The sequence below is a fragment of the Onychomys torridus genome, chromosome 15, assembly GCF_903995425.1.
Source record: "Onychomys torridus chromosome 15, mOncTor1.1, whole genome shotgun sequence".
In the NCBI taxonomy this organism is placed as follows: domain Eukaryota; kingdom Metazoa; phylum Chordata; class Mammalia; order Rodentia; family Cricetidae; genus Onychomys; species Onychomys torridus.
Window position 1 is genome coordinate 76,976,634 of NC_050457.1, and position 12,606 is coordinate 76,989,239.

General features: G+C 50.2%; 1 protein-coding gene across 1 annotated transcript in view; it reads left to right on the forward strand.

The window, feature by feature from the left end:
* Lpcat1 (lysophosphatidylcholine acyltransferase 1) overlaps positions 1-12,606 on the forward strand; it is a 51,827-nt gene that overhangs the window by 9,998 nt on the left and 29,223 nt on the right. Inside the window, 1 exon segment of the mRNA XM_036207189.1 lies at positions 9,917-10,059. Coding sequence (XP_036063082.1) covers positions 9,917-10,059 — 143 coding nt within the window.

Genomic DNA, 12,606 nt, shown 5'->3' on the forward strand with positions numbered 1-12,606 from the left:
CCATCTCAGGGCCTGAAGTTGTCTTGACTCAACCCTTTGTATGCTCATAGGGATCTCCAGCAAGAGATGTGTTCCCAACCTGTGTTGTAGTTTGCAAAGAGGTGTGGTTAGCCATGGGGAAACAGAATTGTACCCGAGACAAGGAGATGATCCCTCTCGTATCCATGTGCAGTGTGCCCTTCTGTGGTCTTACTTAGCCTGCAGACTTCCATAGTCACATACCAGTGTCACCGGGATCTAGGGCAAATGCCATGGTGTTCTGGCACCACCCCAAGGATGTTCTCCCCAACAGTGCCTCTGTGTCAGTGAGGCACTATACACAGGCCTGAACTAGGGGGATCCAGCTGACAAAAGTTTCTGGCATGTTCCCACCAGACCCACAAAAGTTGATGCAAGCCATCTGCCCAAGTGCTCCTCACTTCCACACTGTGTGCTGAGACTGATGATTCTGTAAGACCAAAGTAGCTGTGAAGACTGTATAGCAATGGTGTGTGGCAGGACAGCCCTCTAGGAAAAGCACTCCTAACTGCCCATGTGGTTCTTAAGGTGATTCTTTAATTTTTTTAGTGTTTCCCCCAAAGAAAGGATTACATCAATCTGCACCAGGAATGGTCTGGATTGGTCCGATAGGCTGAGACTTCACTGGACAGCCCTTGGGTGGACCTGGTGTAGACCTGGGAGTTGGAACTGAAGGTTTAAAAGAAAAGAAATAGCTCCATCTTAGAAAAGCTATATTTAATTTTAGATGTGAGTGGGAGAACTAAGAAGGGCTTATAAATAGCCATAGCCCAGCCTCTGAGGAGAGTTCTGGTGGGCGTGGACGCTAGCTGTGCATGAACATCTGAGTACTCCAGCCCAGTGCACAACTGGATCTAAGGCCATCACGACAGGGGCATCAACCTGTTAGTGAGAAATGGATGGATGGACGCAATGCAAATACAGATGGGCAGTCACAGGAGAAGTACAGACATCCAGCAGACAAAATACTGCTGCTGATGCTGTTCTTCAGATGGCCCCTGTGCCCCACATCCAGACTCATCTTGGGCCTCTGGCTGTAGAGGATACTGAGCAGTGGGCGGGTGCTGTGGGATTAGTCTTGTACAGTGGCTAGAGTCAGATGAGCCTGTTTGATAGAGCTGTTTATGAAAAGATAACACTGCCTGCCTGCCTGCAGCAGTGTACGATGCATTCTCTTCTACTTTCAGTGTGGCCATGAGCTTTGGTTCCGAATGTGACTGTGGAAAGCTCCCTGCCTCGGAGCCGTGTTCAACCAGAGCAGACCTAATTAAAGTATTGAGGCAACATAAGCAGAGGGGTGCCTATTGGCTGGTCTGCTTATTTGCTTCTGTATGGTCTGGATTTAGTTGAAGTCAACTGGGGCTCTGGGTGGCTGTGTGGTGTATCCCTGGGCTGTGGGCTTCAGCAAATTTGCCTTGGGGTTCCAGCTGAGGGATGTGTGGGATTTATAGTGCTTTTTAAAGCCTGTGTGTGCTCTAAAAGGAAAGTGTAAGTTAAACTGCATGTGTCTTGTCTGGTTTGGGGCAGTGGCTGTTACGATAGGCTTAATGTTCACATTGCTCCAGACATTGGTCATTAGTTCCTGTTTTGAGATATTGACCCACAGTTAACCCAAGGGCTAATTTTCCCAGGTGTCTCAATCCCCTGGAGGCATCCCTGTAGTTTTTACCTCTTGTCTCTAACCCATTTGGGAAGTCCATTGCCATATCTTCAGAGCCTTGTTGCCGCCAGCCTACCAGGATAGTTTTTTGGAATACACAGGAACCATATCTGCCTTCCTTTCTAGACTTGAATTAGTCCTTTCAGGGACAGCCTTGCTTACGTCAGGGCTCTGGCCTAGACTCCTGCTTCTTGGTACTGAATCTTTCACCCATTACTTCTCATCCTGGGGTCGTACAGATCAGGGACATGTGACATTTGCAGCTTACCCCTCCTTGGCCATTTCTACCCCTCCTTGGCCGCCATCATAGCCATCCGAAACCCAAGAGCCAGAGGCCCATCTTGGGGTGTACTCTGAATTTGTTTTATAGGAGAAATCAAAGGAACTGGTAAGAGAGAAAGACTGCTGTGGCTGTTTGTCCCTCAGGTAGGACCTGTGGGGCAGGACAGCTGTACCCTAGGGAGGAGAAGCTGGGAGGAGTGCACACTCAGCTACCATGCTGGTGACTGTTAGTCACTCGGCTGACTGCCGGTGTCAGCAGGTTCAGGCTGGTGGCATTGTGGTAGTACTGTCCCTGAGTTAGAGCCAGCAAGTGTCAGAGATATGTGCATCCTGAGAAGCACAGGGGCTCCAGGCCCTGGCGCCTGTTACATCCTAAGTGGTTTCTCCTGTTGCTCACGGAACCCAGACCCTGGGCTCTGATCAGTCTGCCTTGTTCTACTCTGGCCAGCTTCCCCTCATTTCCCCCCTTAGGTTTGAAGTACAACCCTGCCTCCCTGGTAAGATTTTTCTTTGTCATCTGTGAGCAGGCAGGCTGGCTCTGTGGCATGATGGTACATGGCCAGCTGCCCCATCTCTGTTTCCTACTCAGGGTGGCCCACCGGAGTTTCTCATTCCCTCTAGGGTGGGTGAGGGTTTAGGGCAGTTCTCTGTGTATTGAGCTCAGGCTGTTCCTTGTGGCCCCAGCAGCCCTTCATTTTGCCTACCATCCCATCCAATCCCTAGCTCCTACCCGGAGTTTCTGGATGAGGAAGTGACATGTGGGCCTCTGGCTTCTGGTCCATCCCCTCAGGAGCTAGTAGCAGGTCTCTGGCACCAGGTGCTCTGGTGGCTGCTCTGAGTGTGGTGCTTAGATCCCTGTTGGTATATTTTATAGCTCTGCATGCCCTGGCTTGGGCTGAGCATACATGGATGTTGGTTCATTGCTCTGGTCTCAGCTAAGTTGCTGACTGTGCTGTAGCAACACACAGAGGTCTCGGGGTCCTCCAGACAGCTGTACCTGTCAGGGACTCCTCCAGTTGGCCATCTCTGTGACCCTTGAGCTGTGACCCAAATGCTGAAGTCATCCAGGCAGCTGGAAAGAGAGCCATCTCAGTTTCACCGTCCCTATGCTTGTTGCCTCAGATCTGTCCTTGGTGCCTTGGGTCGCTTGAAGCTCCACCCTCAGCTGTCCCACAGAGAACCTAGACTCACCTGTCCCCCAGTGGTGGCCCTGGGTGGCATCCAGCTCTGCTGCCACCAGCAACAGTAAAGTTGGCAGACTTTCTCCATGATCGATGGAGGATTATAGCTCCCCAGGGTACAGAGCTTACCTGCATTCCCACTGAGCATACAAGGCCTGCATTACCTTCTTCATGGCACCATAAAGTACTGTAGCATAAAGTACTGGGTGCTCACTTGCCTAGAACCTAACAGGCTTTTCTTCATGGATCACAGAAATTGCCCTGTCAGGTGGGATGGTGACCCCTTAATAGACCCTGGTAGGCAGAGAGAGACCCTCAAGTCTGGAGATGGCCAAAGCTATGGGACTGTGGAGACTGAATGTGTGGAAAAGGCTTTGCCCAAAGACTGGACAGTGAAGTAGAGTGAATGACCACCACCAGAGTCAGGGATACCCTCTGCCAGTGGCGCTGGGTCATTGTGGTACCAGTCTAGGGCAGGGACAGAATGGGACCTTGGCCATCAACCTGCATTGGCCTATATCTGAGTCCTAGACAAAACTGGGAGTCTCTAGCAGCCTCTCAGGAAGGTCTGCTCATGGGGAGTGTCTGACTATGACCCTTGGTTGATTTTCTAAGGCACCAGAATGAGGGCCAGATTTTTAGTACTATAGTGTGTGTGTGTGTGTGTGTGTGTGTGTGTGTGTGTGTGTGTGTGTGCGCGCATGTGTGTTACATAGCATGTGTGGGGAGGGCAACTTGAAGGAGTCAGTTCTCTACTTTCACAGTGTAGGCCCTAGGGATCAAATTCAGGTTGTAAAGCTTGGGCATCTTTACCATTGAGACATTCTTTTAAAGATTATCTGGCCGCTGGTCTGTGCCCTGTTGGTCCTCAGGGCCCAGTCCGCCTGGTCTCACTCTGTCTAGCATCCTCCTTGGAGCCTAGTCACTCTGTCACTCTCCAGGATGAGCCTCACTAACTGCCCCTCCATTCCACTCCAAGCACCCCATTGCCCTCTGTTTTGCCCAAGATTCTCTCTCCTCTTCTAACATCTGACAGGGCTCAACCTGTCAACTCCCTGGGGAGGATGTGGGCAGGATGAGCACTCAGGTATAAAGTGTCACAATCTTGGACACATCTGAGTCCATCTGCCATAGCTTTTGGGCAGACTGACCACAGATGGGGCTGGATGTCCCTGGGGGGGTCTTTGTGATGTGCTTCTAAAATGAGGTAGAAGCATTAACTCTAACACAAGTCTGGAAGAGGTCACAGCTGTCCCTATCCCTTAGGGAGTCTAAGCCACATCCACAGCCAGCCATTCCTCAGACACCTTCTTGGAGCCCAGCTTTGTAAAACATCTGGAGGAAGTCAGGGCTCCAGAGGTCCTCCGCAGGAAGACAAGTGAGAGCCACCCAGTGGCCCGCAGATTGTGACCAGAGCTTGTTGGGCACCTGATCACGGGGTCCAGGCAGGGTCCTGACCGTGGGGTCCAGGCAGGGCACTTTCTGGGTGTGTTCACCACGTGGCCACTTCATACAGACCTATCCATTCATGGTGCCCCGATTTGTATCACTCCCAAAACTTCCAGCAACCCAGTGGCCACAGAGCCCCTCAGATCTGACATCCCAGCATCCCACACTCACTTTGTGGTTCTTAACTCGATGCCCTGCACAGATGGATTGGTTCGGGGCGCACTGTACACCACCAAGTAGCTTTCTGCTTCTTCTCACTGACTGTTCGACACTCTTTGAGAAGAGAGCAGCTTAGGGTGTATGCACAGCACCGATGCCACCGTCATCCATGTGGAGGATGTCGTGTGTTGGCAGGTGTCCTCAGGAGTCATGTTAGTTTCCCCTACAGTAAACACACTGGTGTTGGCGTGTACTTTGAGGAGAGTTGTCTATGTCACTGCCCCTGTCAGGCTGACTCAGGATGACAGGGTCTGTGCTGGCTGTGTGTGATGGTACTTCATGCTGTAGCACTTTACTCTTAGACACACTCAGTGTTACAGGCCAGTGCATCAGGACAGCCCCATTTATATACAGAATAAGAATCCTTGCTGGACAGTGGTGGTGGTGCATGCTTTTAATCCCAGCATTCAGGAGGCAGAGGCAGGTGGATCTCTGTGAGTTTGAGGCCAGCCTGGTCTACAAAGTGAGTTCAGGACAGCCAGGGCTGTTACACAGAGAAAGCCTGTCTCAGAAAGCCCCCCCCCAAAAAAAAAGAAAGAAAGAAAAGAAAAGAATCCCTAGTTAGTCGCCCTGGCCACCAGGACAAAGTATTGTGGCCGGCCTGACACTGTCTCATATTCAGGTACTACAGGGCCAGCTCCTCTTGAGGAGAAATGTGTCCTTCTGGGTTCACATTGACCCACTTTCTCCTCCATCTTATCAGCAGCTGTACGATGACCACAACCGGGTGGCTCATGACCCAGGGAACAGTTCCAGTGACCAGGGCAGGGGCACCCATCTCCACCCCGAGTCCCTATAGGCTCATGGAGCACACCTTCCCCACAGTGTCCTTGCTCTTGGGTGGGGCAGGGAGTTCTTGAGCTCTTTACTTATCTCCCCAGAGCACTGATCCCAGAGAGTCTCTGGGTGGTCACATTGCCTCCTCCTTGGGTCCCAAAGCCTGCTTATCTTCCTTTGTCCAGGCCCGTGTCTACAGGAGACTTCCCAGAAAACAGTCCTCATAGGAGGGGTGCCTGAGGTCTCAGTGTCCCAACTATGACCAGCTTCATATATGAGAGCTGGTTTGGAGGTATCTACTTGGGGTCATGGAGAGAGTGAAATGTGTCTGTGTATCCATGTGTTCAGTGTGTGAGAGAATGTATCCATGTTATGTATATTGATATATGTGTGTGTATCAATGTGTACATGTGTGACCATGTGTGTGTTCAGTGTGCCCGTGTTATATGTATTGGTATATATGTGTACCAGTATGTACATGTGTAACCATGTAGTGTGTGTTCAGTGTGTGTGTGAATGTGTGAGTGTGTGGTCATTGTATGTAAATATATCTCTATGTGTCAATGTATGTGAAAATGTATGTGTTCAATGTGTGTGTGAACATGTCCACATTGTGTGTGTACATGTATGCTGTGTATATGTGTTCAGTGTTTGAATGTTTGTCCACATTGTCTATATTGGTATATATGTGTATCATTGGGTACATGAATATCTATGTGTATATATATTTGTTCAGTGTATATGAATGTGTCCACATTGTATGCATTGGTATATGTATCATATATATCTAATGTGTATATGTTCAGTGTATATATGAATTGGAATATGTTTGTACATGTATATCTATATGTATGTGTTCAGTATGTATATGAATGCATCCATGTATATACTGGGATACATGTGCATGTGTGTTTGTATCCCTCTTTTCCAGTGGGTATGTGAATGTGTATTCTTCTGTGTGTGTCTGTATGCTATGGACATACAGCTGTGGGCTCCTGAGTTCTGCCACTTTTCACTGCTCCCATGTTTTGCTGCAGTAGATACTGGGGTTCAGTCCTCACTTCCTGTCCTTATCCAGACCCAGCCTTATACAAGGAGACTAGGGTTGATGGGATTGATATGGAGTGGCTGCTGTTGGCCACAGCCTCCCTCCCAAGGAGGCCCTCAGAATGTAATTCAGACTGTCTCCTGTGGTGCTGTGATGGACTGTGTGTGTACCAGTTTCATCTAGACTATGTCAACCTTCAGAGGGTAACTGAGGTTAGCACAGCCCCAGGCCACTGTAATTCCTTATTGAACTGTGGTACAGCTTTTCACTTCCAGCTCACAGGTGAGATGACCACATAGTTTGTTTGGCCCTTGCACCTTTGAGAGTGATGTGGCTCCTTAGCATGAAGTAGGGTCTCCACTCTCCACAGCTGGACTTAGGAAGTGGGGCTCTGGGTCCCAGAATCAGGGGCCCTACACCTCTGTGTCCACAGAATTTTCACGGAGTTGCAACCTTGAGTCCAACCCTGATGTCATCTGGGAGCATAGCTGAATGAATCCTTTATCCCATGTTTCTCCCCTCGTTTATACTCGGCCAGCTCATCCCTGGCCAGTTCCTGTACAGAGTATCCAATCTGCCACATGCTACCTCACTTCCTCAGGTGGACAGCCACACTTCATGTAGTTTTGGTAAAATGGGCTCTGGAGACCTGCCCACACATGTTACAAGCTGGCATCCAGCGTGGCTCCTGGGTGGAGAGTGGGCTCCTGTCCTGCTCCCAGCGTCTCTCTAGCACCCTGCACTCCCGATATGGACAGAGCTCTTGATTTCACAAACTACAGCAAGAAAAGGTGCCTCGAGGCTTTGATAGAGAGTCAGGCCCTGCCTGGTGGCAGCCACCCACACCTGGAAGACGGGGTGTCTGGAAAGTCGCCAGACGCTCAGTTGCTCTTCAGTCTGGCCTGGTTTTCTAAGAATGATTCTCGGGGCTGCTAGAGCTTTGCTTCTCCTCCCCACACCCCACGCTACCACCACCAGATTCAGCCACTCTGGCGTGTCATATCCTCCTGGCTACCTGCTTCCTTTGTAGTGGCTCAGAAACATTGGCCTCTCCCATGTCTGTGGTCCCCCAGTCTGTTCAGACTCATTTGCACCAGGGTGGGCATCCTGAAGTAGGGACCAGTGGCTAGGCTGAGTCTGTGTGAAGACGATAGCCTGTGGAGATGTGGGCAGAAGGGACGACAGTAGGTCCTGTAAGGCTCTAGGACTGTGGCAGGCCCCATCAGTCCTGCCTTGCTCACCTGGGGAGGGTCCCTGCTCCCTGGGGTACAGACAAAAGCTGGAAAGCCAGCACGGAGTGAAGCTGGAGGCAGAGTACAGAGGAAGCTGGCCCTGACACTTGAGGCCTCTCGACCCTCCCCAGTATGCTGTACAACAACAAGCTGCCTCCCCACTTCATGCATCCTGCACACTGGACTGCGGTGCTGCAGAGGGCTCTCTGCTCCCTCTCCTATGCAGCACACCAATGCAAAGGGCTTCCTCCCCAACTCACACCCACCCCGCATGCTGAACGAGGCCGCAGAGGCTCCTTCCCAACTCTCAAGTTTGGCATTGTTAGGAAGCCTACTAAGGGCTTCTAGGAAAACTCCTCGTGGAGAGTAAACCAGATTAACCCAGGGAGGAAAGCGGAGTTTGTAAAGATGGGATCCTAGAGACGTAGAAGCTGCAGCCAGCTACCCAGAGAAGAGTCGGTTGAAACAGCACAGGTCAGTGGGGGTTATAGGTGTCTCCCCTGAAAGTCAGTGAAGAGTTAATCCAGGTCAGTTACCAGCAAGCCCAGCACCCCTGACACAAGCCCTGGCGGGTAGCCTCCCAGCACCCCTAACACAAGCCCCAGCATGTTACTTCCTAGGATTGCAAGTAAGAATCTGACATCGGAGGAACCCTGGCCACAGCACTTTACCGTGTTGCACAAGAATAAGTGTTATGTCCCAACAGAGGCAGGGGAGTGGTTGATGATGTTACCTCCAAAGACATCTACTGACAGCCCACTGCAGGCTTCTGTGAGACAGGGAAGGTCATCACTATGAGATGTCGTATGTAATCATTGTCCCAGTAAATTAACTAAGTGTTGGAGTAGATAGATGTTGGTACCTGGATCTGTTCTGCCCTTGGGCCTCAACTGACTGTTGAGCCTTTAAAAGGTGTGTGAATTTGCTAGGCGGTGGTGGCGCACACCTTTAATCCCAGCACTTGGGAGGCAGAGGCAGGCGAGTCTGTGAGTTCAAGGCCAGCCTGGTCTCCAAAGCTAGTTCCAGGAAAGGCGCAAAGCTACACAGAGAAACCTGTCTGGGGAAAAAAAAAAAGTTGTGGGAATTCATTCTCAGTGTCAAGTCCACCCTGATTTCTAAGGCTGTGAAAAATACCTTCCATTAATGCAGCATTTGGCTCTGTTCCACAGAGCCAAACTGCCACCACATGTCTTCCAAACTCAGAGCCACAGACAGCCACCTGGTTCCATAGCTTCCTGCTGCCCTGAGGTGAGCACTGGTTAGTGAGCCGTGCCTCCCTTGGGCTCTGGCCTTCCGCCCAACCTCTCCTTGGCTGGAGAGCTGCCCTGATTATTCCTCTGTTCTCTGGTCCGAGGTTGGTCTTGCAACTCCACTCAGCTCCCTCACAGCTCCACCAATATTTGGGACTACATCTACTACTATCTCTGTGCATGTCAACAATTTGTGTGTGTGCACATGTGCATGTCAAACCCAGAGGTCATCCTCAGATGTGATTCCTTAGACACTATCTGCCTTGTTTTGAGACATGGTTTCTTAACTGGTCTCAAACTCACCAAGTAGGCAAGGCTGGATGGCCAGTGAACCCCAGGGTCCCAGCAATCCCCAGTTTTAGGATTTCACTTTTGTACTACCACACCTAGCTTTTTTTTAAAACTTGTGTTCTGGGGTTGAATTCAGGTCCTCAGCTCTTTACAGAAAGCACTTTACAAACTGACATATCTCCCCAGCTTAATGATTTTAGGGAGAGGTAGGAAGGTATGATGGATGATGTGTTGAGCAAGACATGGAAGCTTGGCTCCAGCTTTGGGTGCCAGTCCCTGTGTTGGATATAGTATCTGAGTCAGAATAGAGCTGAACATGCCAATCAAGCTCTGCCATGCCATTCCCAAGACATCCCAAATGTCTTTAGTCAGGAGTAGGAGGATGGGTGCCACAGTGATGGCAGCACATTGGCTAGCTGTGACCTGGCTCTGCAGGACCCCAGGGTGCAGGCAGACTTCAACATGTTCTCAAACAGGAGTGCTTAAAAAAATAACACCTGTCTTCCCAGGTGGCTTTCATGACGTTGACGCTGTTCCCCATCCGGCTCCTGTTCGCTGCTTTCATGATGCTGCTGGCCTGGCCCTTTGCACTTGTGGCCTCCCTGGGACCTCCTGACAAGGAGCCAGAGCAGCCACTGGCCTTATGGAGGAGGTAAGTAGCTCTTCTGGCTGACAGAGAGAGAGAGAGAGAGAGAGAGAGAGAGAGAGAGAGAGAGAGAGTGTGTGTGTGTGTGTGTGTGTGTGTTCATTGTCACAGTGTTGCTGCTCAGTCAGTGTGGGCCTGTCTTTCCTTTTCTAAGCCTGCTTTATTGTCCCCAGGGATCAGTGTTTCCTTCCTGCTGCTTCCTTTGAATCTCACTTGTCCCTGCCTGTCTCTCTCTGATCTTTAGACTTCATCCTCAGGGCCAATGGGTCATGAGGCTGCTGTACCCATCCATGTCCCAGAGCATAGAGATTCCACTACCACCATGGCCTCCTGTGTATGGCCTGAAGACTAAAACCAGAGGTCCCAGGCCACCCTCACCCAGCTCCAGGTCTGCTGGTGGGAATTGGGGAATGTATGCTGAGTAACCAGCTCTTGGGCTGAGTTGGCCCAGCACCACAGTGACAAGGTCCCTGCCTCAACCCGCACAGTGCGGGTGCTGTGGGTGGGGAGAGGCGAACACCTTTTGAGTGACAGGTCAGGTCACAGTTGACACATCCTGCCTACCTGGGGTCACTGGAAGTAGACAAGCCTGCACCCTTTCTTTCTTTCTTTCTTTCTTTCTTTCTTTCTTTCTTTCTTTCTTTTTTTTTTTTTAAGATTTATTTATTTATTATTAGATATAGTATTCTGCTTGCATGTTTGCCTGAAGGCCAGAAGAGGGCACCAGATCTCATTATACATGGTTGTGAGCCACCATATGGTTGCTGGGAATTGAACTCAGAACCTCTGAAGAACAGCCAGTGCTCTTAACCTCTGAGCCATCTCTCCAGCCCGCCTGCATCCTTTCTTAAGTCCAGTGATTTGAAACCAAATCCCACTTTCTGACCAAACTTGACAAAGCCAAAGCTCTGGCTAACAGTAGGCTGGAACCAGACAGTCCTGCCCTAGTGGGGATCATGAGCCAGTCCAGGCCTCCTGAGTGTTGGACACTGTCACTACAGGCTGGGTCTCTCTTAGATACAAACTGGCCCTTTCCTTTAAGTGTTAGATATGAACGAACCTCAGCTGTCTGAAGATGGAAGTGTTGGGAACACAGTCAAACTGGGCACTCACCATTAAACCACATCACATTGTTAAGATGATATACACTAAGTTATATGTGTGTTTGTGTGTGTGTCTGTCTTTCCACCTGTCACAGGTGCCTTAGCCAGCACTCTAAGAATGCTCTGCTGATGTATCTAGAGGCCCCTTCACCAGCTCAGAAAGGCAAATAAATCATTGTTGGAGATTCTGGCAGAAAGGCTTACAGACCACCAGATCGGCTGCTGTGCAAATAACCTTTTCCTGGAACATGGCCACCCCCAGGGGTACTTTCACAGGGAGCTGAGTTGTGTGGGTGTGGGGGCTCTATGGCCCCAAAGCCTAAAAGTCACTGCTTTTTGAGCTGAGTGTTCACCCAAACCTCCCAGCCTTTCTTTTCTTGTGAGGGCCTGATGCATAGGATGTTTGTTCAGGAGAGAGGCAAGAGGGGATCTCATTTTCTAGACTTCAATTCTCTGAGTGTCAAATCACTACCAGATGATGGTGAGCACCCAGTGTGGGCTTTGAGTGAGGCTGGTCATCATCAGATGATGGTGAGCACCCGGTGTGGGCTTTGAGTGAGGCTGGTCATCATCAGTTGATGGTGAGCACCCTGTGTGGGCATTGAGTGAGGCTGGTCATCATCAGATGATGGTGAGCACCCGGTGTGGTGAGTGTGGGCTTTGAGTGAGGCTGGTCATTTGTGAAGTTGTTGCTTAATCTCAGCTCTTCATTTGTCTGAGATTTCCTAATCCTCTTTGAGCAGCATGCTTTACTGTGACATCCGTTAAAAGGGTAAAAAACCATAACATGAATCCGGTATGAAATAAAACCAAACACATCAAATCTAGGCCAAACCAGATCCTGACTTTGATCTTTCTGCTGGGAAGCAGACTCAGGTGAATTTAAAGGTACTGGGGTGACAGGCGTCAGCTCTTGGTGACGAGGGGCTCTACATGCTGCCTGCCTGCCATCACACGGGCCTGATCACCCCCTTCTTTCTTCCCTACTCCAGCTCAGAGTCTGAGCAGCAGGACCACCTTCAAAGTGGGTGACTTGGGCTGTGTTCCTTGCCTTGTGCTTCCTGGGGACTCTCCTATGGGCACTCAGTGGGCTTCAGCAAGCTGCAAAGGGCCCCAGCACACTGTCCCTGAGTGTCCCAGTCACGGGGTCTATTCACAGCAGCTTCCTTCACTGCACCAATGTGATGCAAGTCTGTTTCATGTGCAGTGAGTGAGAGGCTGAGATTTCTTACGGCCACAGTTTCCCTCAAGCTTTGTACGTCTTTGTCAGCTCAGGGTACATGTCATTCTGTGTGAGAAGAATGGGTTATGCCTGGGTATATATGTGTATAATGGTGCATGTGTGTATGTGAGTGTGTGTGTATGAAGGATGTACTTACATGAACGTACACATGTGAGAATATGCATGTGTGTGTGTGCCTGTTGGAGTGTGCATTTAGATTAGACTATG